General features: G+C 44.1%; 1 protein-coding gene across 1 annotated transcript in view; it reads left to right on the forward strand.

Moving 5' to 3' along the window:
• Positions 1-27,767, forward strand: part of CCDC57 (coiled-coil domain containing 57) — a 53,819-nt gene that overhangs the window by 20,282 nt on the left and 5,770 nt on the right. The window contains exons 7-21 of the mRNA XM_018561766.1: positions 2,115-2,273; positions 5,424-5,586; positions 8,107-8,241; positions 8,556-8,698; positions 8,804-8,870; positions 12,204-12,393; positions 13,585-13,767; positions 13,991-14,091; positions 16,572-16,772; positions 18,504-18,560; positions 20,492-20,696; positions 21,087-21,200; positions 21,573-21,673; positions 22,601-22,705; positions 25,496-25,712. Coding sequence (XP_018417268.1) covers positions 2,115-2,273; positions 5,424-5,586; positions 8,107-8,241; positions 8,556-8,698; positions 8,804-8,870; positions 12,204-12,393; positions 13,585-13,767; positions 13,991-14,091; positions 16,572-16,772; positions 18,504-18,560; positions 20,492-20,696; positions 21,087-21,200; positions 21,573-21,673; positions 22,601-22,705; positions 25,496-25,712 — 2,141 coding nt within the window. The remainder of the gene's footprint in view (positions 1-2,114; positions 2,274-5,423; positions 5,587-8,106; positions 8,242-8,555; positions 8,699-8,803; positions 8,871-12,203; positions 12,394-13,584; positions 13,768-13,990; positions 14,092-16,571; positions 16,773-18,503; positions 18,561-20,491; positions 20,697-21,086; positions 21,201-21,572; positions 21,674-22,600; positions 22,706-25,495; positions 25,713-27,767) is intronic.

A 27,767-nucleotide genomic window follows, 5' to 3' on the forward strand; every position in this document is an offset into this window, starting at 1 on the left:
TTCTCATTTCCTTAATCAGTAATGTGATGTAACAATTGTGCGAATGATAACACATTCCTTTTAAACTGACTCTGTCAGCACTTGCTAGTTTGGTGGCCGATCTACTATCTATGTGAGCTACTGTGGCCAAAGAATATTCATCACAAGAGGAATTTCTGAAGTGTCATATGTTAAGTCTGACTTGCAGTGGTCTCACTCACTGGCCAAGCAGGGGACGCAGGCATCCGACACTCAGAAAGTGGGCTCTAAGGTGCCCATACACTGCTCTATTCTCGTACGAGAATCGCGGGAAATCCCACGATCGTACGAGAATCGAACAGTGTGAACGAAGACGTGCGACCGTTTCTACTGTACGGTCGCACCTCTTTTGTCTAAGGAGCATGTTAGAAAACCAGCCGAGAATCGTACGATTTTCGGCTGGTTAGAACGGTGCTCGGGAGACAAATGCCGAACGGGCCGGTGTGCGCACGTGCACACTCCCCGTTCAGCATTGCGGTCATCGAAAGCCCGCCCTTCAGGGGGGCGGGCTTGTGATGATCGAGAGTGCGATCTGTCTGTCCAAGATGGGCAGATCGTACGTTTTTTTTAATCACTTTACAACCTAAGGTCTAAGGTCTTGCGATGGTTGTACAGTGTATGGCCACCTTTAGAAGTAATGTAGTAGAAGATTGGAGTCACCACCTGCTGGATTGCTGCTTATTGTACCTCCTACTTTTAAAGGGAGGCTTGCTTTTAAACTTGTATTCTAGTGACAGAGTGGCTTTAAGGTCAGTGTTTGAATTAGGGATGCACCGATACTAGTATCTGTGCCAATACCGAGTATTTGGGTGAGTACTCGTCCAAATGCTCCAGATGCCTATCCCGATACCAGAATTTTCGGCATCAGGAAGCTGGGCGGCAAGTCATGACATGCTGCCCGGCTTCCCGATTGGCCGGGAAGCTAGCTCCATGCTCCCTAGTTACCATTGAGCATGGAGCTGGCTTTCTGGCCAATCGGGAAGCTTTGGGGGCGGGTAATGAATAGTCTCCCGGTTTCCTGATTGGCTGGGAAACCAGCTCCATGCTCCCTCTTCACGTTTAATGAGTCGCCGCCCAGCTTCCTGATTGGCCAGCTTCCCGACCAATCAGGAAGCCAGGTGGTGAGTCATTACCCTGCCCCCGGCTTGCTGATTGGCCAGAAAGGCAGCGCCATGCTCACTCGTCCCATGGTGATGAGGTAGCATGGAGCTGGCTTCCTGGTCAATCAGGAAGCCAGGCGCCGTGCAAGGACTCGACGCCCAGCTTCCTGATTGGTCGGGAAGCTGGCCAATCAGGAAGGGAGGCGGCAGGTCATGACCCACCCCCCCAACATCCTGATTGGCCATAAAGCGGGCTCCATGCTTCCTCATCTCCTGGTGACGAGGGAGCATGGAGACGGCTTCCTTGCTAATCGGGAAGCTGGGTGGTGAGTTATTACACACCGCCCAGCTTCCTTAATGGGACTTTCGGTGTCGGTATTCGGTATCTGCAAGTATCTTTTATATATATATATCTGTAGTCAATACCGAAAAAACAGTATCGGTGCATCCCTAGTTTCTATTTTAATGCTATTAGATTAAGAACTCCATATCAAAACTATATATTGGGGTACATTGTGCAACAACACCTAATTCGCTGCCCAGCATAATGCAAATGTACAACACTATCAAGGTCCCTCAATAAATGTCCTCTGCTGTCTGCTATGCTTTGTTCCTGAATATCTGTGTGCTGAAGCATTTTCAAGTCGTCACCAGTAATGTGAGCAGAGATGCGCCATCATTAGAGAGATGACACTTGGCTGTATTGGGAGTGCCAACATTTAAAATGTACACAGAGGCTGATTCTGCCATCCTCTGCACAGATCTAAGGAACAGCGATCTTACATATACAAGTATAATAAATCTCTGGACATGTTGCTGGTGAAAGTAAGGAACCCTTTGGACAAATCTGCTCAGCAGAGGCCACTGCTATATCTACATGAAAGCACAATGGATACTGCGTAACACTGCCACCAGCTGGCCAAGCAGGATATTATAGTCTGTAAGTTCGTGTCAAATAAAACTAAAACGTAAAACAATTTATTTTCACTTTTAAAGGCTCCAGAATGACGTGAAAACGTTGAAGACTGGCTGGGATTCATACATCACCCAAGTGTCTCATGACACTGTAAATAAAGATCTTTGCATTCAGTCTCTGCAAGAGAAGGAGGAGAAGCTGAACGTTCAGATAGCCAAACTCCAGAAGGACATAGAGAGGTGAGTGCAGAGGGATTGCTTATAGAAGTTTACCTGTTGCACTGGGAAGAAGTCACTCGTATACGGAATGCAACTTTAACTAAAAGCCCTCTTATTGTTTTATATAATGCAGTGCAAGTGCTGGAGAATAGTGAAGTAGTGAGTGTGGCATTGTAAAAAATTATTTCCACACAGTTCTTAATATTATAATGAAAGCGGTTCATCACAGCATCTAAAACACCCGGCGTTAAAGGAAACCTGTGGGCTTTAAATAATGGGGAGGTTGACTTTGCTTTCTGAAAATGCTCATTTGTCTGACACGCTAATTCATTCCAGGACTTTGGGGAACTGACCTGGACCGAGTATGCAGATCTGGAGTTCTGACTTTCAGATCTGTATGCCTGTTCCAGGTCAGGCAACTATTATTACTAGGAGGAGGTTAGCAATGGCAGCCCTCATATTGCTGGCAATACACAGGTTTCCTTTAAAAAAAAATAGAGGGGGTCCTAGGGTATTACCTGTGACAGCACGGAATGCAACTGTTCTTGTCAGCGGTACATTAGACATTGTTGCCGATAGACAGGCCTTCAAAAAGTAACTGTTTCATTAGCTATTGGCATTAGGAATTGTAGGAAAGTCACTGGTCTGTAGTCAGCAATTGGCCGTATATGCAGAGTTATTACGGGCAAACATAAAAAGGGGAATTTATCAAAACTGGAGCAGACAAAATCTGGATCAGCTTCTCTTTCATTTTAAAATCTTAACTGAACAAACAGAAGAGAGAAGCTGATTGGTTGCCATGGGCAACTGCTCCAGATTTTGTCTGCTCATTTTTTTATAAATTCCCCTCAAAGTCTCTTCAATGGGGTGTTTGCTTGCTTTTAAACAAAACAGCTTCCAGCAGCAATTTCAAAGTAACACAGCATAAAATGGCCTACTCCGACCTAGGACGCTAACTGACAGTAGTTCCCTCACTACTTCTTACTGGAGCCGCTATCCCAACTACAAAACCAGACGCACAAATCTTTAACATACAGGTTTTCAGTCAGACATCCCACAGATTCAAAGGCTCTCCAGTCTGTGTCTGCACCCAGCCAGTGCAGCCTGCGTCTCTGGCTCTCTGAGCTCTCACTATAACAGGTGCAGGTTAATTAACAGAGAGGAGGTGTACCTGTTGGGGAACTGCTTAACCCCGTCTTAGCCAGAGAAAGTTGCCCTTTTCAACCTCTCACTGATGTACACAGAGTAGGGTTGTCACTTGTCCCGGATTCACCTGGACAGTCCTGGTTTTGAGTCCTGTATGTGCTGTTTCTGGGTTTTAGGCCAGCTGAACATACAGGACGCAAAACCCGGATTGTCCAGACAGGTGGTAACCCTTAAGGTGCCCATACACCTTACGATTATCGGACGAAACTTTTCGTCCGATGATTGAACCGTCGTACGATTTCCGTACGACAGCCCCATCCTGCCCCGATTATCGAAAGGTTCAATCAGAGGTAGTTGAAAAAAACACCTGGACGACTTGCGGTAATTGACCGCAATTATTTTCATTTGCGCATACACAGTGTTAATCGTACGACTTTTGACGGACGGAAACGCCACCAACCATGCGAACATCGTACGATCGACCAAAGTTTTCAAACATGCTTGACCGTCAAAAGTCGTACGATTGTACAGTACTATCGGTCGGGCACTCTATTCACACGTTACGATTGTCGTACGAAAAGTCAAACGCATACGATTATCGTACGATAATCGTAAGGTGTATGGGCACCTTAAAGCTGCCCATACACCTTACAACCATCAGACGACTTTGGTTGTGCGATGGTTGTAAGGTGATTCAAATTCCGTACAAACTGCCCACCTTGGACAGGCAGATCGTACTTGTGATCATCGCAAGCCCTCCCCGCTGAGGGATTGCCGATGATTGCAATGCTGAGCGGGCAGTGTGCGCTTCCGCACACCAGCCCGTGCGGCTTTCGTCTTGTGATAGTTTTCAAAAGCGGGCTATCATCACTGTCATCCTACCCTATAAACCTTACATCCTTACAATAAACCTGTCAGGATTCTTCACACCAAAGACCAATCTTCCCGCATTAAAAGGTTCCAGTGTGGAATTCTTAGAACTAAAGTATACAACTTTTAATTTTTTTACAAGAGATTTTTAAATGAAAGCAAACATTTAGCTGGTTTGAAGAGGCTTTACATTTCCATAAGCAAAGCACAGGTCTGCTTTAAGATAGAACATGGGCCTGCAGGAGCTCTTGTCATGATGTGCAGGTATACATAGCATATTTGCACATTTTGGCATACTAATTTCCCACATTGCCCTCCTCCAGCCATGTGATATCTGCCCTGCATCTGGTAGCTCTGCCATCTTCCTCCGGGTCCGAGTCTTCTCTATTGCACGGCTTTGTAGGTCCCGGCATCTGTAAGACATGCAGAGTCTCTTCTTCCATAAAAAAAAACACCTGCCTTTTTTTTAAGAAATACCTTTTAGTTCCACTTTAATCCTATTTCCCAAATCAGTCAGCGCTTGGTTGGGTCCTCACAACATCATATGGAGGGAATATTTAAAGACGGACAGCAATAAGATGGCACGAAGGGGGCTGCTGTTCCGTAACAGGTTGAAGCCTCAAGATGAAAACAAGAGAATGGCGCCTTCTCCTTGTGAAATACCATTTATCCAAATAAAAGCTAAATAAAATCATACTCAAAAGCGGTGTCTGTTACATGAGATTTCAGAACAACCTTTCCGGACTGATAGACAGAAATCAGCATTAGGCTGAACAATCAGACAACCAGATTGTGAACCAGAGCATTCGTCTTCCTGGCGCGTTTTAAGGGATATACCCTCTTCATCAGAGCAAGTGGCAAGTGTACTCGAGGAGAAGACGCCGTTCTTTTTTTTTTTTCTTCCATTTCAATCCTGTATTAACAGCAGACAGGTTGAATTTATGCGCGTTGTACTTACAGAAAATGCCACAGACATGAATTATATTTATACTTTTTTTTTTAATTCTATAAATGTTGTTTTTGAAATTCTTTCAATGCGTCTTTTCTTGAAAGGAAGAACTGTGTTATTTAATTTCTAAAACATCTTTCTGTTTAGCTCCTGTGCAGTTCCTTTATTGTATGTCAAGTTCACAGAGCTAAATCTTCTACCATCAGGTACCAACAGCAGTTGTCAGGTTCGGTGGAGCGGGAGCGTCTCTTCGAACAGGCCAGGGTGCAGGTGGAGTTAGACTGGCAGAAGCGCTGTGAAGGTATCGAGAAAACTCAGTATCAGAAATCGGAGGAGTTGATCGAAGGTCTTAGCAAAGCCAAGGATCAGGTACGACTGGAAACTTAGATGTTCAGACTTATTTAATAAACGGTGCAAGGTGTAAGATGCTTAACACAGCATCCATTTATCCATCTCTGTAGTGTCAGTAACGGGGGAATCTCATTGGTTGCAATAGGTTACTTTACAGAATACGATCTGATTCTAAGCCCTCATTAACACAGGTAACGGCCGGCCCGTACAGATCCGTGCTGCGTGCGTGGCCGTATGGCGCAGCTCCCGGGAAGGACAGGTGCTGCATGTGATTGTATGCAGCAGCCTGTTCTTCTCTATGGGAGTACACGGCCGTACGCTGCCTATACTCACCTGACCTGCATCTCCGTGCACTTGTGGTGAGCGTAGGGCGGCGCACGGCTGCATACTCCCATAGGGAAGAACAGGCTGCTGCGTGTAATCACACGCAGCACCTGTCCTTCCCTGGAGCTGCTCGATACGGACGTGCATGCAGTATGGATCTGTACGGGCCGGCCATTACCCGTGTGAATGAGGGCTGAAGGTATTTGGGCTTAAACTGGAAACCCAGTCAAAAATTGTAGGGAAGCATTTGATCTTCTTTTACATTTATATTTCTCTCCTTGTCCGCGTTGGAGGCGGTTGCTTTCAATTCATATTCCAGTCACAGTTATTATTAGGACAGAGAGTGAAAGGGAAATGACCACATTGATAGCTGTCATCGGACAGAAAGTGAGAGGGATCTACCCAGCTACACAGGGAGCAATAATAACTATGATCTAAGAATTTAATGTTCCCCACTTGTGAAAGGAATGAGAAGGGGCTTTGTAAACATTTGTGGAAAAGTTTTTGTACGCCTGACCATCACACCTATATCAGCTTCTTAGACTTTCTGATTCAAAACCATAACTATTAATATAGAGTTATCCCCCTTTGCAGCTATAGCAGCCTTCACTCTTCTGGGAAGGCTTTCCACAAGATTCTGGAGTGTGTCTGTAAGGCAACCAGGTGTTCTGCGCATGTGCGTGGTCCCGTTTTTCGTACCATAGGAAAACAGCACTTGCGCACATGTGTGCGCATCGGGACGTACGCGCACAGGCGCGCTAATCTGGCACACAGGATGTGATGCAGTACCTCTGGATTGATCTCCCTATTTAACCCCTTCGTGACGGGAGACGTACACTGTACGTCCAGCCACAAAGGGACCAAATGACATTTACTGCTCCTGTATCTTGACCCGGATTGATACCTGACTGCTTCTAATTGCTGCCTGCCTTCTGACCTTGGAATTGTTAGTGGACCTTGCCTCTGCCTCATCCCCTGTACTTCGCTGCCCGACTGGTGTGACCCCTGGCTTGTCTGACCTCGATTGTGCCTACTGCTCTGGTACCCTGCTGTCCGCCTGGTGTGACCTCAGCTTTGCTCTACCCGATCCTGATTCTGGACTTCTGCCTGGAGCGATGTTGCCCCATCCAGTATCACCCGTGCTACTTGCTGTTTCTCAGGCTCTGTTCCCATCCTCAGAGTTTGGGGGACACAAGGTGCAAGGGGAGCCTCCTCATCCAATCAGTCTCCAGCCATGTACGTGATAGTGTCTGTGGATATGGGTCCATTCATTCAGTCTGAAAAGAATTTCTGACGTCAGCTATTGATCCTGGATGAGAAGACCTAGCTGGCAATTGGCATTTCAAATAATGCCAAACATGTTAACAGGGTTGAGTTAAGGGTTCTGTGCAGTCCACTTGAGTTCCTCCATGCCAACATATTAAACCATTTCTTTATGGGGTTGGCTTTGTGCACAGGGGCACAGTCATGCAGGAATAGTAACCGTCCTTTCCCAAACTGTTTGCATAAGGTTGTAAACTCATCTAAAAAAAATGTGTATGCCGTAGTATTAACAGTACACACTTACTTTTGGACATTAAGTGGGTTTGATGGTCAGGTGTTCACAAACTTTTGGCCATATTGTTTTGTATGTGTGTAATTTTTATATATGGTGTGTATTTTATTTTTAAAATTACACTTTCCTTTGACACACTACGTTTCGTGATCCTGCTAAGAGCTGTAGCATACATGACTGTCATTTACAATTAAACGACGTCCTGTCTGCTTCTGAGGTCAGACACCCGGACCTGCACGAATGTGCCGTATGGGTGTCTGTATGACAAAGTACGGCCGCGTCCTCCCATAGGGAAGAGCAGGCTGCTGCGTGCAATCACACGCAGCACCTGTCCCTCCCAGGAACAGCCCGATACGGGCGTGCACGCAACACGGACGTGCACAGGTTTACGCTGTGTGAATGAGGCCTAGTGGTGATTTTGTTCCTGTATACATACAGGCCCAGATGTGCAATTTAGCTATAGGAACCAGTCAGATTTTAGCAGGAAACAGTAAAGCGCAAGTGTATGAGAAGGGGGTAATATATAAAAGTTCTAAAATTTCCGGGGAGAAAGTTTGGGGGGGAATAATTCCTTAACCTGGAACATTTAATCGGAGGTATTTGGCCTGGTAGGAAACAAGACAGAGTGTTCTTTTTTATCAAAATACTTTTTATTATAGATGGAAGCTGAAGTGAAAGAAAAGGACAGAAGGCTGAATGAGCTGCAGCTTGTGTTATCCACTGTGACCTGGGAAAGGGACAAAGCTGTGACCACCGTCAGGAAACAGAGAGTTCTCACTGACACAGGAGAACAGGTAAGGAAACCAGTCACCGCACTCTAATATGTTCACATAGCTACAATACATACAAAGGCAGATTAAGGCAGTTATGGTTCCATTTGGCTAGACCTCTAATTCTCTATGTACTGTCCTCATGGGACAAGTCAGTCAGGTTCCTTCATTCTCATATTGAAGATCCCTTTGAAGCTCGTCAGAGTCTTGTCTGTTGATCAACACCCTGGATCTTCTGGTAATTTGGCTTTCTTTGCACCAGGGGTTCAGATACTGCCCTGAGCTGATATTCAGGTTCTCCTGATCTGCATACTTGGTCCAGGGTTTTTTTCCACCAGTTGGTAGGCACACTTCCTCAGCCGCAAGCATGTGAACTGGGAAAGTGGTTCCTGTGCCAGGAGGTGTTCCCGGTCCTGTGTTGCAGGTGGGGGATGCTGGCTGTGGACCTTTTGGCATCCATGTTTAACAAGAAAATGGATAGGTTTGTCTTCAGTGGATGCTTTGGTGACTCCCGTGGGATCAGTATACCCTGATCTATACTTTTCATCCCCTGAATTTTCTTCCTGGTCTGTTTTGCTGGATCGAGATACGAGTGCATTTTGGTGATTCTCATTGCTCTGGACTGGTCCAGGCTGATGTGGTTTTCTGTGTTGGTAAGACTCCTGGCAGACGATCTGTGGGCTGTGTCAAAACATCAGCATCTCCTGTCCCGAGGACCATTTTGCCATCCTACTTCATGACCGCTGGCTTTAAAGCCTTGGTTTTCTTTTTGAGTTAGGGGCATCTATGAATGTTTCCCAAGACGCTAGTAGGGATAGTTCCTCTAAAGTTTATCATTGGACATGGAAGGCATGCTTGAGTTGGTGCGGATCTATGTGCAAACCTCCTGTTGAAGGAAAATTTGGGGCAGGCTCTGTTGGACAACCTAGCTTTGACTGTCTGGAAGTTACAAATGTTTGGATGGATCCTGAACTTTGAGAAATCGTTGCTGGAACTGACTCATCATTTGCAGTTTCTGGGTCTACAGTAGTCCTGGAATCCGCTCATGCAAGAGTGTTTTTTCCAGAGGAGAAACTTCAAACACTGCGATTCCAGCTCTCCAATCCAGGAGTCATCTGACTCACTGCTTTTGCATGAGCGTCTTGGGCCTTATTGTAGCTTCCTTCAAGGCAACCCCATTTGCCCAGTTTCACTCCAGACCTCTACAACATTCTGTCATCATGGGACAAATCAGTCAAGTCCCTGAACAGACTGAGGAATAGGTTATGCCTGACCTGGTGGTTCAGGAATCCACTTTTGCAATCAGGGAAGTCCTTCTTACTTTTTGGATGATTCTCACAACGGATGCCATCCTATTGCAATAGAGAGGAGTTCTAGGCACCCTGTCTATGCAAGGGACTTGTTCAAAAGAGTCTTTTCTCCAGTGAACAACCCGCAACTTGAAGTGATTTGGCTGTCTCTGCAACATTGAACCATCCTATTGCAAGGTCATCCAGTCAGGATTTAGTCTGAAAATGCCACAATGGGGGCATTGATGAGCCATTAGAAAAGAACCAGAAGTCTTGTTGCAGCAAAAGAGGTAGAACATCTTGGGCAAAACTTCACACTCCCATTTTGTCCACTGTGCACATCCCAGATGTAGATAATCGGCAGGCAGTCATACTCAGCTGACAGCACCTACATCAGGGGGAGCAGTCCCTACATGCAAAGGTGTTCAGGGCCTGCCTCTCAGGTGGGGGGCGCAAGATGTGGACGTCCTGGCCTCCAGGTTCAGCAACAAACTGAACAGCTTTTTCTCCAGGTACAGGGATCTGTAAAAGCAGTGAATGCTCTGGTGGCTCCATGGGTCAGTACACCCTAACCTTTGCCTTTCCTCCCCTAAAAAATATTCCTAATTTGCTTCATAGGATTGATCACAGTGATTACAGGATTATCCTGATCCTCACTGCTTCGGATTGCCCCAGGTGAATGTGATACTCCAACATGGTAAGGCTCCTGGTGTCATGGGTACCGTGCGCAGGTAGGTGCTATGTTCCCTGACACCTGGGCTTTACCAGATCCAAGGACTGATTTACCATTCTGCTTCATTGTCACTGGCTTTAGCACCATTGCTGTTGAAGCCCAGGTTCTGAGAGACAGGGGCATCTCTAAATCAGTGATTTCTATGATATTAAACACTAGGAAGTCTACTTCCTGCACCATCTGTGATCGAGCACAGAAGGCATACTATCATTTCAGGGAGTTTTATGACGTCCATCCTAGGAGTTTCTTAGGACAAATCCTGTCCTTGCAGCTGGGTCTGGACCAGCGTTTGGCCTCCGCACTATCAGGGGTTAGGTTTCTGCTCTTCCTATTTTGTTCCTCATTCCTTATTTGCGACTTTTGTACAGGAAGTCTCCCATGTAACTCCCCCAGTTTGTTTCCATGTGACTCCATGGCATCTGAATCTGGTTCTCTCTCTCTCTGCTTCGGAAACCGGCATTTGAACCCATTCCTCTCTTACCCACAATAAAGGATTGCTGTACTCACTGTAAAATCCTTTTCATGCAGTTCATTAAGGAACACAGGTCCCACCCGTTTGTTTTTGCCGATCCTCTCCGAATTGCTTCCAACAAACTGAGGCTTGCAGGTGGTAGGAAGGGTTTTCCTGGGCTGGTCTAGAGTTTTTTTGTTGGCCACTGTCAAATCCTTCTGTAGACGGCAGTGTAACCTAAATGTGAAAGGCTTGTGTGTCCCTCAATGGACTCCAACTAAAGGATTTTTGGGTAATTACAAAAATACTATTTTCTTTGATAATGTGTTGCAGTTGCTGTCAAGCAGTAAAGTCTTGTTATACAGTTTCTGTAAATTGCTGGGATTTCCTAGCTGTTATCAGATAGGCATAATTGAAAGACATATGGCTGTTTCCTTTATCTAATCTATCCGGCCTTTTTTATTGAAGCCTTGTCTTATCAATTTCAGGCAAACAGTATTACATTTTATTTCTTTGTTACTTGTGCTACAGATTTCATCCAACCTGATATGCTGCTCCTTCTTATCTCGCTAACTGCAGCTTGTCCTGTGCTGCATTCCTAATGTTCAGCCATAGACTGAAGGTGACCATTGGCAAATCAGTCCACCACATGATTGTTCTGTATAGAAATGTGTTTAATTGCTCCTGTCAGATGTGTATGCTCCCTGCAGACATATACCTCATAGGCAATAAAGCTGACCATGCACGGGGGTGGATCTGATCATGCAGTTTCATAATATGAGACCATACAAACTAGGAATGCACCGATACCGGTTTTTCCGTATCGAGTACCGATATTTTTTTTCCGGTACTCACCGATGCCGGAAATCCCATTAAGGAAGCCAAGCGGCATGCAATGACTCGCCACCCGGCTTCCCGATTTGCAGTGTCACCTGATGACGAGGGAGCATGGAGCCAGCTGTCTGGCCAATCAGGAAGCCGTGCGCCGTGTTATGGTGAGTTGCCCAGCTTCCTGATTGGTTGAGAAGCTGGCCAATCAGAAGGCTGGGCAACGCGTCATTACCTCGTCATCGGGTGACGAGGGAGCACGAAGCCGGCTTTCTGGCCAATTAGAAGCCGGGGGGGCGGGTAATGGCATGCTGCCCAGCTTCCTGTTACCGGAGGCTAGGCATCGGAGCATTTGGGCGATTACGAGTACTCGCCCAAACACTCGGCACCGATACCAATACTAGTATCGGTATTGGTGCATCCCTAATACAAACAGCAATTGTCACATGAATACTCATAGCTGTCACATCATTAACCATAACAAAATCTTTCCATGCAAGGCGACTTTAAATGAAAATATGCATTGTGAAAAAGAAGGCAAATTGTGGATGTGATTTGTTCATTCCATTTCAAGATAAGAATCCTTCATTCATCCGTACTATTGTTTTTGTATATAAGCCCATGGCTTGTCATTCCATATACATGTCCCCAGCTAATGATGCAATGATAATTGATATTTACACAGACACAGGCAGGCATGCCAGAGTTTGCATCAAGAGAAATTCAGACTCTACAAGAGCAAAATTCAGAACTGCGTCAAGTGATTGGCCAGATGAGGAAGGAAATGGAGATGCTGTGCGAGCAGATGTCACCCGCAGCTCCTGAACGGACAAATCCTCCATCTGGTGACACCCACGGGACTTCTGCCTCTGCTGGTGAGATACTTAGTAAAGGAGCCAAGAACAGCCGAGCTTTTTAAAGCAAACCTACCTATAAAGAAAAGCATAAAGCAAGATTGGCATACAAGTGCAGCCATTTCTAGGTGCCATAACACGGCTTTTGCTTTTCAGGGCAGTACTTCAGTAAAACTGCTTAACACAAGTTAAAATGCACATGTGAACTGTTTGTCTGCCTAAAGATTTGTACACCTGGGCAGCCACATCACCTCTGCCAGACAACACAGCCAGGAGGATGACACCACTTTCTTTGTTAGATCAGGAATACAGTGATCTCACATTCCTGTCTACAGCCTACTGATTGGACATTTCAGAAGCAACAACAAGCTAATAAGTCATCAACTCTGCTTGCTTTGCTCTCTCGCCCTGTCAGCATGTTTCCTATCAGCACATACGAAGGCTGTAGAGCCTGATTAGTTCCTTTTACTGGACCTTCCTCTTCTAATCTGCATGCTTCTTGGTGTGGCATGACAAAAGAGGATATCAGTACAGATTCAGATATTTATACATTTTATTAAGGATGTACCGATACCAATACTACTATCTGTATCAGTATCAAAACTCCTGAGACCCAGCTTCCTGATTGGCCAGCTCCATGCTCCCTCGTCACCAAGGAGCATGGAGCCTGCTTCACTTGGTGACGAGAGAGCATGGAGCCAGCTTCCCAGCCAATCAGGAACCCATGGCCAGAACCATTGACCAGCTTCCTAAATGGCCGGGAAGCTGGTCAATATAGAAGCCTGGCGGCGAGATATTACCCACTCCCCCAGCTTCCTTATTGGCCAGAAAGCCAGCTCCATGCTTCCTCGTCACCTGCTTCCTTAGTGGGAGTTCCGGTATTCGGTATTGACGAGTACCGAAAAAAAACATCAGTACTCGTACTTGATACCAAAAAAACGGTATTGATGCGTCCCTACAGTTTATTATTCTTAAAGGTATACACAAGTGCGTTATAGGGTGTTTTTATATCTGTTTGGTTTTAAAGCCCTAAAACTGAAATGATTAATTCATTGGAAATAGGAAAACAAACATCTCACTGCTTGTTATTTTTTAGTTTCTCTATTTTTGTATAAATCGCTTTCTTCCTTACCAAGGAAAACCTTTCAAAATGTTTTATCTCCACATTGTTTCTGTTGTCTGACCATCTCTTTGTGAATTTTTATGTTTTAGATTATGTGAAGTCTCTTGAGGAGGAGATCAAGGATCTAAAACAAAGGTATAGGGAGTTGGAAGAGCAGCTTGAGTTGGCTCAGTCACAGAAATATTCTCCTGATCTGCCGTCCACTTCAAAACCAGTGCTACCTGACAACGCCTACATCCAAACTCACATCGGGAGCTTAAATGAAACCATAGGTAGCTAAAGATATGTTGGTGAAAGATCACTTTTTGTATAGCTTTGCGTTTTAGACTTCTGCATTATTTAACCAGTTGACATCCGCGGTGTTAAACCCCCTTCCCATCCAGGCCATTTTTCAGTATTCAGCGCTGCGGTACTTTAACTGACATTTATTCCGTCATGTAAAATAGCAAGAATGTGTATTCCCCTGCACTGTTCTAATTTTGTCTTGCGTTTTAGGTGCTTTAAGAGCAGATAAAGTGGCATCTGCAGCAGCTGCTAAGAGACTGGAAGCCAGAACAGCCCACCTGGAATCAATGGTTGCTGAGCTTACACGGAAGGTAAATCTGGACCTTCGTAATTAGTGCAGCAGAACCACTACAAGTAGGTAACTCAGGACCTTCATAATTAGTGAAGCAGAACCACTACAAGTAGGTAACTCTGGACCTTCATAATTAGTGAAGCAGAACCACTACAAGTAGGTAACTCTGGACCTTCATAATTAGTGAAGCAGAACCACTACAAGTAGGTAACTCTGGACCTTCATAATTAGTGAAGCAGAACCACTACAAGTAGGTAACTCTGGACCTTCATAATTAGTGAAGCAGAACCACTACAAGTAGGTAACTTAGGTAACTCTGGACCTTCATAATTAGTGCAGCAGAACCACCACAAGTTTCCAATCTCTGTAATGGTCCGGCCTCTAATATTAGAATTCCCTATGATGTGTTTTTTGCTTGACTTTCCACTATGTTTTAAAGGGAAATTATAGCTTATGCTATGCTGTTTTCAAGCAACATAAATGTGCTAAACTAGCACTCTGTAATGTAATTTTTGTTAGGCAAACAAAGCCATGAGGAGAGATAAAAATTACGTGGCCAGCTCCCATTTTGTTGTTGCTATCTGCAGCCATGATCCTTACTTCTTCCATATGTGCAGCATGACATGTTCTGAGCGTATAAAAGTCACCTACGTGCTAGATAACATCATAATTAGCAAAAATTGATTTGGAATGCTATACCAAACCTGCAGCAGGAAGTTTGCAACAGGTCACCAATTAGGTCCAAGTGAACTGATCCAAGGGGTCCTTTATACTTCATACTAGGTTTGTCTTTGGTGCCCTTTATTTGGGACATCTGCACTCTACCCATAATATTGGCTCCTGCCCCTAACTTACAGACTACAATGAATGGAATTCCATGTGGTCCTGCTTTCACTTAGTTGCAGAACATGTAATAAGAAAGTATAGTACTTTCTTATTTGGATTGTTATATCACAGAGGGATTTTCTCTCCACAGTCTTCTGCATGAGAGGGTTTGGGCCTGAGGAGGTAGAGCAGCTTCTTTTCGTTTGCCTCTGCATAAGGGGCCTATGCTCTTGGATCAAGGATGCCTCCCTCCTTCCCAGTAAGCTATCCACCTTGCAGACCAAGTTCAGGGCCAAGGAGATTGAATCACCAGTGCAACAGATTTCCTGAATTTACTTCCAATCACTTATTATGATCCAGGGATGGTTCTGCAGCTCAACTCTAGGGAGCTAAAATAGCATCCACACTGTTCTGCTTGAGCTGCCCACTCTCCAATGTATAGAAAAGACATCATTACTGAGAAACGGGCTTAATTAAAGTGATTGATAGAGTTTACATTAAAAAGTTGACCTGACCAGGATGGCTGTTACCACTCTGAACACCACACATGAAGTTCCCATTCTCATCTTTGGATGTGACTCTAGCTCCAGGACTAAGCACACTTCTGCAGCATCATGCACAGTGATATGTCTGCCCCGGGAATTGACACCACTCAGGTCAGGTGATAGCTGGGTGGGAGCTTGGGTTTGACAGATGGCTGTACTGGCAGCTTTCCTTTATACATTTAGCCAACCATGACTTGGACTGTTTGATAATTGAAGTAAGATAATAACAATGGGAGTGGCGAGCGCACAACAGGTGTGGACAGTATGGAAAAACCTTAAATAGCTTTAAAAAAACTTTAAAAGCACTTTCTTAAAAAAACTTTTTTTAAAAAACTTTTTTTATTTTATATATATAATTAAATAAATAAAAATAAAAAACTTTAAATACCGGGTGTGGGTGAGCGAGCTCCTAAATCAGGGAGAGGAACCCTGTAGACAATGTGAAACAACGAAAGAAGGAGCGCTACAACCCTGGAATACTGGGTGTTTAACAGTTAAACAGTTAAAAGATATAGTGTAACTATTGATGCAGACTCACTTTTGGACGGACAGAAGCCCCACAGCCTGGAGCTCACTCCCACACAGACCAGCCACAGATTCCGCCCTGCGAGCCGTGCTGACAATTAACGGCAAGATACCACCTCGTCCGTCCAAAAGTGAGTCTGCATCAATAGTTACACTATATATTTTAACTGTTTAACTGTAAACACCCAGTATTCCAGGGTTGTAGCGCTCCTTCTTTCGTTGTTTCACATTGATAATTGAAGTAGAAACCCCTTTAATTATTCTTCAGGCTAAAATTAAGAATGAGGTTTCAAAAAAATCTTTTTACAGTCCAATAGGTAGGAAGCATGGGGACCCTGATAGATCAAGGATCACATTTTACAACCTAAAAATCCCCCCCCTTCCCACTGAGGATTCATATGGCCCTTTATACACCTGCACTCCTCCATAGTGCTTTTGCCTTTCCAGATAAGTCTTCCTTCTTTTTACAACAATGTCACACCTAAAAAAACACATGGGGGATTGGGATGACAGCACACGTGTCTACACATTTTTTTATTACTGTCATAGTTAAATGATCATGTGAATAATTAAAGCACGTTTGGATGAATGGCTGTTTGCTTAGGTCCAGCAAAAACAGGCAGAAATCAATCAGCTTCAGTTTCAACTGAACAATGAGACTCGTCACAGCCAGGCCACCATCTCCAGCCTCCAACTAAGACAGTCTGAATTGGAACTGCAGCTCAGTGAAGCCCGGAAAGAGGCGGAAGAATATTTTAAAGGCAACCTGAAGCAAAATCTGGAGACAGTTGGACTTGGGAATGAGGTCAGTAGTTCTCCATAATATTGTGTTCATTTCTGAATATGTTCTGAATTTGTCCGTTAAGTGAGTTAAAAATCAGTCTTTCCAGTGTATGAACACTGAGATTTAACCCAAATGTTTACAGTCTCTGGCTGTCCACTCACTGGCGATATTGTGTGACTTTAATGCTGCAGCATGGTAGTGCCCAAGTAATGCATACTGTGCAGGGAAGTAATCTGCCCAGCTCTTGCTGTGGTCCCGATAGCTGATGAATCTGCTGCCTTGTGCACTCTGCCCTCTGTGGCTGTTTTGGGCGCATGGCATTAATATACAGCAGTGTCAGGAACTTCCGGTATCAAGAAGCCGGGCGGCGTGTAATGACTCGCCCCCAGGAAGCCGGCTCTATGTTCCCTCGTCACCAGGGAGCATGGAGCTGGCTTCCCGGCCAATCGGGAAGCTAGGGGGGGTTGATAATGACTCTGGCTTCCTGATTGGCCGGGAAACCGGCTCCATGCTCCTTCGTCACTTGGTGACGAGGGAGCATGGAGCCGGCTTCCTGGCCAATCAGGAAGCCGGGCACCATGTAATGACTCACCTCCCAGCTTCCTGATTGGTTGGGAAGCTCGCCAATCAGGAAGCCAGGCGGTGAGTCATTACCTGCCCCTCGGCTTTCTGATTGGCCAGAAAGCCGGCTCCATGCTTTCTCGTCACCTGGCGACGAGGGACTGTGGAGACGGCTAATCGGGAAGCGGGGCGGCAAGTCATTACACGCCGCCCGGCTTCCTGAATGGGACTTTCGGTATCAGTATTCAGTATCTGCGAAAAAACGGTATTGGTGCATCACAAGAGAAGACTTGCCTTTGAGAAGTGCATCTTCTTGTGCATCACAAGAGAAGACTTGCATTGAGAAGACTTGCCTTTATTTCTGTCCAATAGCCACAGCGGGAAGTGAGAGAAAATCCCTGGTGGTCAGAAGAACACCAGAACTAGTGTCCCCATTGGGCGAGTTCCAAAAATGTGGAGTTTTCTTTCACTTTCAGTGGTAACAGTAACTAGGACAAATAGATATGGTGACTTTCCCTAACGGGGACACAGACAGCAATAAAAACCTGGCCCACTATGGGAAAGGTTCGACAGACCTGGTCTAGCTGTATCAGGTTATACCATGTGGTGCCAGCAGGTGTCTCTCTTGCCACAGAATAATGATATACTGTATATATTCTAATATACAAATGTAAGTTGCTGTATATATTCATAAGGAAATATTTACAGTTTAGTTTTTCTCGTACTTTAAAGATAACAGTTGTCTAATTAAATAGCAATATATTGATATTTTTTTTTAAACGGGTAACTATTAAAAATACTTAATGCAGCTCATTAACACTTTGTCATCAATAGGAATGCAGCTGATGTTTAGGCCAGTGACGCACTCAACTAACAAACTATGTGTTCGCTACCCCCTTTCCCAACATCATGGTGCTTAACACACGTTTTATATAGCAAAGCCCCTTTACTGTAAATTGTATCACCGTGTATTGTTTGGGCACTTTTCAGACCCGCTCATCAATGCAAGTGTGAATAGCAGACCCCATAAAAGTGTGAATAGCAGACCCCATAAAAGTCAGTTTGCTTTTACAGAAGGGATTTTGCAGTGTATAATGTTCCAATAGGCTATGTTATCTGGTTATTTCATGTACCAGAAATGCTCCTAAGAGTTTGATCCTGTCTTTCTCACTGTGCTTTTGTTGCCTATAGGTGTGTGCACTGAAGCTGGAACTGGCCAGTCAGCGAGTCCCTGTGGTGCTCAGCGAGGTATGTATTTATGTTCTGAGCTGCTGGAAGATTGTCACAAACGTACATACTGAGGGCATTGTGCAGTGCTACCCAGCCACGGGAGTATATATACCACCTCTGATGGGCCTGGAGAATGTCCCATGTCAATTCTCTGTGTATTTACACTCCACATACGTATTCTAAAAAATGTATTTTAAAGAAGTACTCCGGGAACAAATGTTCTTAACACTTGCAGTGGGGCTACCAAACTTCAGACCTCTACAACGCAACATTCTGTCATTGTTGGTCACTATTATCTTTCCAGGTCATCAGCGTTACTTTCTTTTTGCCATCAGCAAACTTTATTATTAGTTTGCGGCTTATCCCTTCGGTCTTGCCGCAGTACTTTTTGTCATCAAGCTTTGATTACCCAGATTTGTAAAGCTGCAACCTGGTCTTCTGTTCACACTTTTTTTCTGTGTTTTACAAAGCTGATGTTTCTGCCTTCTCTGATACTAGTTTTGGCAGGAAGTTTATTTAGGAGGCTGTTTGATGCCACTGTTTTTTTTTCTTTTTGTGTTGGGCTGGTTCGCCAGCTGGTAAAGTGACACTAAACTCAGCAGTTAAATCTTAGAAAGGCATTCAGGTATCTTAAATATTACCAATTTTTATTAACTTATTTGTGTATCACTCGGCTGTAGATCCTCAAATCATCTCTGAATTGGTGCTGACACTGTCCTTCCTTCTGGAGGGTGGCTACTTTTGTTCCCCATGGTCCCCGTGTGTGTTGTAGAGTAGTCACCGCTCCAAGCTCGCCCCCTTAATGGACTACAATCTCAATAGAAATCTGTAAACTAAACATGAGATTGTAGTCCATCACAGGAGTGAGCTTGGAGCGATGACTTCTTTACAACACACACAGGGACCATGGGGAACAAAAGTAGCCACCCACCAGAAGGAAGGACAGTGTCAGCACCAATTCAGAGATGATTTGAGGATCTACAGCCGAGTGATACACAAATAAAATACATTGTTGTTATTAGGGTACTTAAATGCATTTTTAAGATTTGGGGTTTAGTGTTACTTTATAGCGTATTTCCACTTTCGTAGTCAAATTGGGATAACGCCTATTTTATATTTGTTACATGTTCCCATTCACATAGCATAAGCTAAAAAATCCTTGCAGTTTAAATTGCTTTTACTCGGGTTAGGTTTTTGAGGGTTAAAATTTCTTCTTGCTTCTGTTTCTTTTAAATGTTAGGAGGGGCTGTGAGGGGTGAGGGGTCTTCTTGAAGTCTGTTGAAGGACACAGGTGCCACCTCTCTGATTATCACCGTGCTCTCAGCTTCTAAACTAAAGGTGGCCATAAAATGTACAACCATCGCAAGACCTTAGTCTTGCGATGGTTGTAAAGGGATTAAAAAAACGTACGATCTGCCTATCTTGGACAGGCAGATCGCACTCTCGATCATCGCAAGCCCGCCCCCCTGAGGGGCGGGCTTCCGATGACCGCAATGCTGAACGGGCAGTGTGCGCGTGCGCACACCGGCCCGTTCAGCATTTGTCTTCCGATCACCGTTCTAACCAGCTGAGAATCGTACGATTCCCGGCTGGTTTTCGAACATGCTGGTTCGACGGAAGACATGCGACCGTACAGTAGAAACGGTCGCACGTCTCCGTTCACACTGCTCGATTCTCGTACGATCGCGGGATTTCCCGCGATTCTCGTACGAGAATCGAGCAGTGTATGGGCACCTTTAGACATGCTAGTAGTAGGAGGGGTTACCCTGTGCTGGCCTACAGTTTTTTTTTGTTTGCCCCTGTACAGTCTTCTTGTAGGCAACAGTATAATTTGAAGGTAAAAGACATCATGTGTCCCTCAGTCTCCAAGAAAATTATTTTACCATGAACACAAAACCCTGTTTTATCAACCTTCAAGTCTGTTCAGTATTCATTTTATTTCCTAACAGAGTGAGGCTGTGAGACAGCTACGTGAAGAGGTCCTGGCCCTGCACCAGCAATTGGCCTCCCTAACATCATCAGGTGATGGACCAACCAACCCTGCCATACTGAAGAGGAAACTGAAAGAAGCAGTCAAAAGATTTTCTCGGCTCAACATGGAGAAACAACAACTGATTGAGAAAGGGAACAGACTGCAAGCAGAATTGGCGGAAGGTGAAGATCATTATGGGGGAGTGTTAATATAATGGGCAGCCCTTTGGACACCCTCCCATCCTAAATTCTATACTACTTTAGTGTTTATGGGGGAAAAAACTTAAAGTGTAAGTTTTTTCTTTTTTTATTAAGTAGAGAAAGGCTAGAGAATTTCCCTCACTTTAGAGAGATTTCCTTTCATTTTTGGATGCGACCCTAGGACAGGATGTAAAAAGTAAATCTCCCCATTGGTCACAGTAACCCAAAATTTACATTTTACCTACTTTTAGCTAAAGAAAAAAAGAAAGTTTTGGCTTGACATACACTTCAAAGATACTCTGCCCCCAGAAAATCCTTTAAAAAAGTTTTCTTAATCATATGAACAGTTAATTGAATTGTTGTCCCTGGAAGGTTCTTCCTTTGGTGATGTGCAAATAGTCCTGAAACCATTGCTGGGAGCTGCCATCCTGAATCGAATGGCATTGGCTTCAGCAACAGCTCCAGAAGATCCGAGCATGTATGCACGTTTTTCCATCATGTGACCATCGGGGGGTCACATGACTGAAATCCTCTGCAATCAGAGCTGCAGTATGTGCCGGGTGCTTACACTTGGCTTGAGTAAATAGTAAGCAAGGCAGTTGGTTTTTTATCAAAGGAGTCTGGTGGAAAATTATTGGCCTAACAGTGCCTGTGTCCAATCAGATGAGGGCACTGTTCATGTATTCACAAACTACATAAATACGGTATCAGGCAGCGGAGATTCCTGTATTCACACTGTTTAGCCTGGATGGGGGAATCTAATGATTTCTCTTGATTTCTGTCTGGAGTCTGTGGCTAGTCTAACTTTACAATTCCACATTTCTCAGATAAATTAAAAATGTTTATTTTTTTTTGTAGCAAACGCAGCATCCACTTCTAGACACGTGGTTACTGGAAAACCAAAACCTCAGAGCCGCCTTTCAGAACTGGAACGTCTTCAGTACCAGCTAACATCCCAGGTAATGTGCATTTTCATGAAAATGGAATACAAGACCATGTCACTCCCACCCCACTATGCTGTCCAGCATCTGCCAAAATTTTCTTTTTGGGCGGGCTGACCCTTGAGCTGCTTCTCTTCAGCTGACGTGCCGTGGATTGTTGTTCTTTTAATTTTTATTCGTCTGATTATGTTTTACGGAATCACACTTGCTACCCACAAAAGCCCCTTTCACATGGGCTGATCAGGAAGGATCCCCTCCTGATCAGAGCTGTGCAGAGCGGATGTCACCTCTGTGATATTCGTGTCTGTCCAGTTTCTTCCTCTATTCTGCGATGGAGGGAAAAACTGAAATGACCAGACCCCATGTCAGTCTATGGGGAATCGGATGTAAACAGACATGTTTGTTTAGATCAGATTACCCCCGATCTGGCACAATCGGGTCCGGCGAAATGGATTTCTGATCCATTTGCTTTTTCTGGACTTGGCTGGAGTCAGGGTAACCAAGTGTAAACGACCACCCAACCGTTTACACACGGCTGCCCATAGACTAACATTGGGCATCCGATCGGGTCCACCTGAAAAAGTGACAGGTGGACCCGATCGGACCACTCGTGTGAAATAGGGAACAACACATATCTTGCTTGAATATGTAGTCTTTACACAGCCACTTGATACAGCTCACAGTAACTGGCTTCCAACACAGTCACTCCCACTCTCAGCCTGTTTTCTGTTGTGCTAGTAATTATGGGCATTTAATATAAACATTTTTGCCATTTACGCAAGAAATATGAAACATTTATTCAGTGATTCACATGAAACTACAGCTGCATTAAGAAGTCGTTTGTTATATTTGTTCCATTTAAGTAGACCAGTTCATTTACTGCTCTATATAACATCTTTGTGGCAGTAGGACTGTGTCATCATTATTGCCCATTTTTCTTTACAGGAGTTACAATTTGCTCAATACCAGAAACCTCCCAGTGTGTCTGCAAATGGTCATTTTAATGCCAGAGCCAAACCCCAATTGCACGGTGACAGCTCCGCAATGCAGGTAAATGATCAGTACACAAATTCAGGGTTATGATTCCACTTGTGTTGCTGGTCACAGGGGAAAATAGTAGACATGTGCGATTCGTTTCGTTCCGAATCGAAATTCGGACGAATTTTCTTAAATTCGGACATTCGGATGTATCCGAATTCCGAATTACAGACATAACGAATGCAAACTTATCCGAATTTCCATTTCCGAAATTCGGTAGCGTTCGCACGAACGTTCGTTTCGTTTTCTGTTCTTATTCGTTTCTTATTCGTTTCGTTCGTTGGAGCAAAGTGACATTAGAGAAGGAGAAAAAATATTTTTTCCCACCCAAATGTCACTTTTGCTGCAAACGAACGAAACGAATAAGAACAGAAAACGAAACGAACGTTCGTACTAACGCTACCGAATTTTGTCCGAATCCGAATTCCGAATCCGAATTGACTTTCACACCCGAATCCCGAAAAACGAAATAACACAAATCCGAATTTGAAACGAAACGAATTTTTTGGCAGTGCACATGTCTAGAAAATAGCGAGCCTGTGTAATTAAAACCTAACTCCAAACACATAACTAAATGCTCAGTTTAATGCATGGATGTCAAAATAAATTTCAATTCTTTCTGCCAGTCTTGCAGTTTACACATATCTGATTTATTGCACAGCCTGGCAGGCAACACGCTTATTTCCGGGCTCAGAAATGCTGCTTCTTATGTCACCTCCCTGCCTCCAGCTTATTCATTGGACAGAGCATCTGCTTCATCTGTCCAAATAGTAGCTCCCACCACAAATAGAGAACGTTTACCTAGGAAGTAGTAGAGTGGTTTTCATTGCTGTCCCGTGTGGCGGAAACACTTCTCTATCTGAAATCAGAAAAAAAGTTTTGGCTGGAACTCCACGTTAAGGCCCCTTTCACACGGACGGTCCAATCAGGTCCTCCTGTTAGTCTTTTAAGTGGACAATGATCGGATGCCCAATGTTAGTCTATGGACAGCCATGTGTAGATGGACGGACGTCAGTTTACCCCAGACTCCAGCCAGGTCCAGAAAAATAAACACATCAGAGATCCGTTTCGCCGGACCTGATTGTGCCGAAACAGGGGTAATCTGATGGACACATGTCTGTTTACATCCGATTCCCCATAGACTGACATGGAGTCCAGTAATTTCAGATTTTCCCTCCATCACAAGACAGAGCTGTCTAACCGATAGACCTGATAGACAGCCCTATAACTGAAGGTGTGCACACGGCAGGCTAACGGTACTGCTACTAATTGTCAGGCAGGGGCTTGGTTTTGTCATCCTGAAGCAGGCAAGCGACAGATTCATAAAAAGAAATTAGCTTGGGAAAGCTGTATACAGTGAGGAATGTTGCCAGGCATACTGAAAAATAGATTTTGGGCTTGCATACGCTTTAAGCATTCTGAAAGCATCCCCATGTCTCCAGTGACACAGTCTCCCACCTTTGGAGGGGAGCCAAGAGCTCACTGTATGATTGTCCATTCAGAGTTTACAGGTCCGCCTCTGTTCTTCTTGGCACAGACTGCAAGTGTCTGCAAGGACCGACTATCACAACTGTGCCAAGAGTGCCTCTTATATATCCTCTGCACTAAGATATTCTGATCGCAGCTCTGCATCCTTATTTTTCCTCAATCTTTGTCCAACAAAACTCCATGTTTTCTGGTGTCGGCCCAAGTCTTTCCTGTCTGTGTAATACTGCCACACTGCTCTCTGTATTAAAAATTAATCTTATAATCAGTCCTGGCCCTAAGCTTGTAACATTTGCACAGGGATCTAAAATCTTGGAGGGTCTCCAGATTGATAGACTTGACATTCATTGCAAGGTTTACTAAGGGGTTCCAAAACTATTGCAAATGAATACATATACATTGGGACCCTTTAGGATATTAAACTGACATTTGGGGTCACATGAATAATATTTAATCATTTAAACAAGTGCAAAATGGCAATCTTGAAACACATTTATCAGACATATCTTTAAAAAATAAGTCAGAGCAACTGGACTTGCTGTATTTTTCTTGCAGACGTTTCGCTGGTCATTCTTTTTTTTTTTTTCCGCTGGTCATTTTCTTATTTAAATGTTGAATATACTTAATCTTCTGTTCTGGAATGTCCGGGGGCCTTTATTCGAAAATCCAAAGGTCATCACTTGATTGCTTTGATCGATCAAATTAACAGAATTAAGCCTCATGTAACTCTTCAAGACACACATTTAGTGGGCTCCAAAGACATGGCTCTGAAGAGGCACTCCACAGCACACACACCTTTCTTTCCACCTATTTCTCCCTTTCCAAGGGGGGGGGGTGACTATTTTAAAAAATCTAAGTCACTTAGGGGCTGATGAATTTCCTATTCTCCTTGGCTTCATCTAGTGGCAGTAGTGCCATGCAAACGGCAATCACTCAGCTATATCCTGAGCGGAATTTTTATACATCAGGTCCTTAATGTATAGACTGCAGAGGTAAAAACCGACCCCCTGGATTGTTATGTCATTCTGCTTTTTGAACACTTTGGTCAACACTTTAACCATAAGCAACGTGTACATCCCTCCTCCAGTTGACATACCCAAACTGAACACCTGCATGCATAAAATAGATAATGTGGGGTTATAACATATTAGGAAGATAGTTAGCAAAGCTCCGGTAAGGATTATGTGTAAATGATCAAGACACAGTGGAGACTCCCACGGGTGTTTGGCAGGCATGTATTAAAATGAGCATGATTTTTTGTTTTACCAGTAAGCCAATATATGTGCCTTGTTTATTGAACATGTTAATGCTTCACAGACTACTGAAGCAAAACCAACACAGAAAGAGAACCTGTCACCATCACCTCGTGTGCATCACGTGAGCAGCGCCCGATCCTTGCATTCCGCAGCCTCACTGACAGACGTCGACACATCTTTGCAAGAAGTTTGGAAGGTGTTGGATATGGGATCAAGTCTGTCACTGCTCAGCTCCCAGGAGGAAACTGAACAAGGTGAAACTCCAGATACTGTGCTAGGTATTTAAAAGCCACTACAGATCAGATGATCCAGCACCTTTTAAATGGAAAGAAGGTTAGAACCAGCATTGTAAAATTAAGTAAAACACTGTTATTTTTTTTAATATGGAGCAGAGAACAAAAGAGTTAATAGCAGGTGCCCTGTGCTTGCTTATTAAGGGCCTCAGAGTAGAGGGCAGGTTCACTTATTGAAGCCAGTGGATCATAATTACCGCCAAGTATCTAGCTTTCTCAGAATGTGATCAGAAGTGACAACCCCTGCCTTTCCTTCAGAGCAGCATTGATTAACAAAGGTTTGTGAAGAAATGTGTGCGGGCAAGGAGTAAGGAGCAGTGTCTGTCATGTTGGTCCTTGTACGTCAGTGTCTTGAAAGTCTTTAAATTACCTAAATATTCCTATTTATGAAACCTCACCTGACTCTAGATTGGCGGTAGGTTTGCTCTACCAAATGTTAATTGTGACAGAATTTGAATATTCTTATTTTAAACAATAAGAGATTTTGCAGAAGAACCTGTCTGGTACTAAAAGCATTTAACAGCATTCCTAAATTACAGGCGTATTGTGGTACCTGCAAGGGTTTATTCTAAACTTCAGATCAACTTCTGGGATCCCTGGAATATGGGTGCTCACTGTGCACAGAGCCCTGAGTTCTGCCCAAGGTTGTGCTAAGCTGTTCCATCTTTTGGAACAGAGACTCTCAAACTGACCCTCAACATTTCTCCGGGTGTTAATTATTCCTATTGATGATGATCCTTCATTTAAGGATACTACTGACAAACAATTGGAGAATCTTTCCCATACAATTCATTCATTAACTGGTTCTGCTCTTGAAGCTTTATTAGCTACAGTCCTCATTTCTCAGACTTTGGCCACTTGAACAAAATCTCTTCTGATAAGGCAACTGCTGGAGTTGATCGACATTTTATTGATGTCTTAATCGGATGGCTGTCGCTACTCACTTCATGTGTGATGTGGTTCTTGATGCTTGTCGTCTGGTGTCTGCATCTTTAGTTCAGATTCATAACTGTATGGCATATGAGTTGGTGGGTGGAACCCTAATGTATAATAGGACTTTTGCATTTACCATTTATTGATAATCGACTTTTCGGGAATTCGTTGGATAAAATTATTAAAAAGGCTACAGGACATGAAAGTGAGCACTTACTCAGATGCAGAAAAATAAGGACCAGCATCGTAATACGGTTCTTTCCTTTCCATCCTTTAAGTCTTCCTTTTGTTCTTCCAAACAGGGTTTCCATTCCTATTCTCAAAATAATTGACCATTTCAAGTCTTTCGGACCCTGTAGACCAGGGGTAGCCAAACTGCGGCCCTCCAGCTGTGATGAAACTACAAGTCCCATTAGGCATTGCAAGTCTCTGACAGCCACAGGCGTGGCCTACTGAGGCAGATGCATGATAGAATTTGTAGTTTCCCCACAGCTGGAGGGCCGCAGTTTGGCTACCCCTGCTGTAGACATCCTTGGCAATCCAAAACCTTCAGAATAATCCACTTCGGCATGAAGGCCGGCCCCTACCTTTCCCATCTTGGAAAGGAATTTGAAGAGACATGGCAAGATCACATTTCAGACGCTTGGGTCAGTGAGATGGTTTCCACTGGTTACAAGATATAGTTTCATCTTCCTCCTTCTCCTCGGTTCTTTGCGTCTCAGCTTATCATGTCTCTGCAATGTCATATAGACCGTTTTTGTGCAGTTCAAGGTCTTTGTTAGATCAGGGTTTTTTTTTATTCCCTATCCTTTGACAGAATGTTTCGAGGTTTTCCTCAAACCTGTTTACGGTTCTCAAATCCAATGGAGGCCTTTGTCCAATTATAGGTTTAAAAGATCTCAATGCATTTGTACGTGTTCAGAAATTACGTATGGAATCCATTTGGTTGGTTGTCGCATCCCTTTGTCAAGAAGATTTCTTAGTCTCCATAAACATAAAGGATATGTAGCCACACATTTCTGTATTTCCAGCTCATCAAATCAGCGTTTTCTTCGCTTTGCCGTAGGCGACCTTCATTATCAATTTGTGGCTCTTCCCTTTGGTCTA

This window comes from Nanorana parkeri, unplaced genomic scaffold (genome assembly GCF_000935625.1).
Source record: "Nanorana parkeri isolate BGI_ZX_2015 unplaced genomic scaffold, ASM93562v1 scaffold544, whole genome shotgun sequence".
NCBI lineage: Eukaryota > Metazoa > Chordata > Amphibia > Anura > Dicroglossidae > Nanorana > Nanorana parkeri.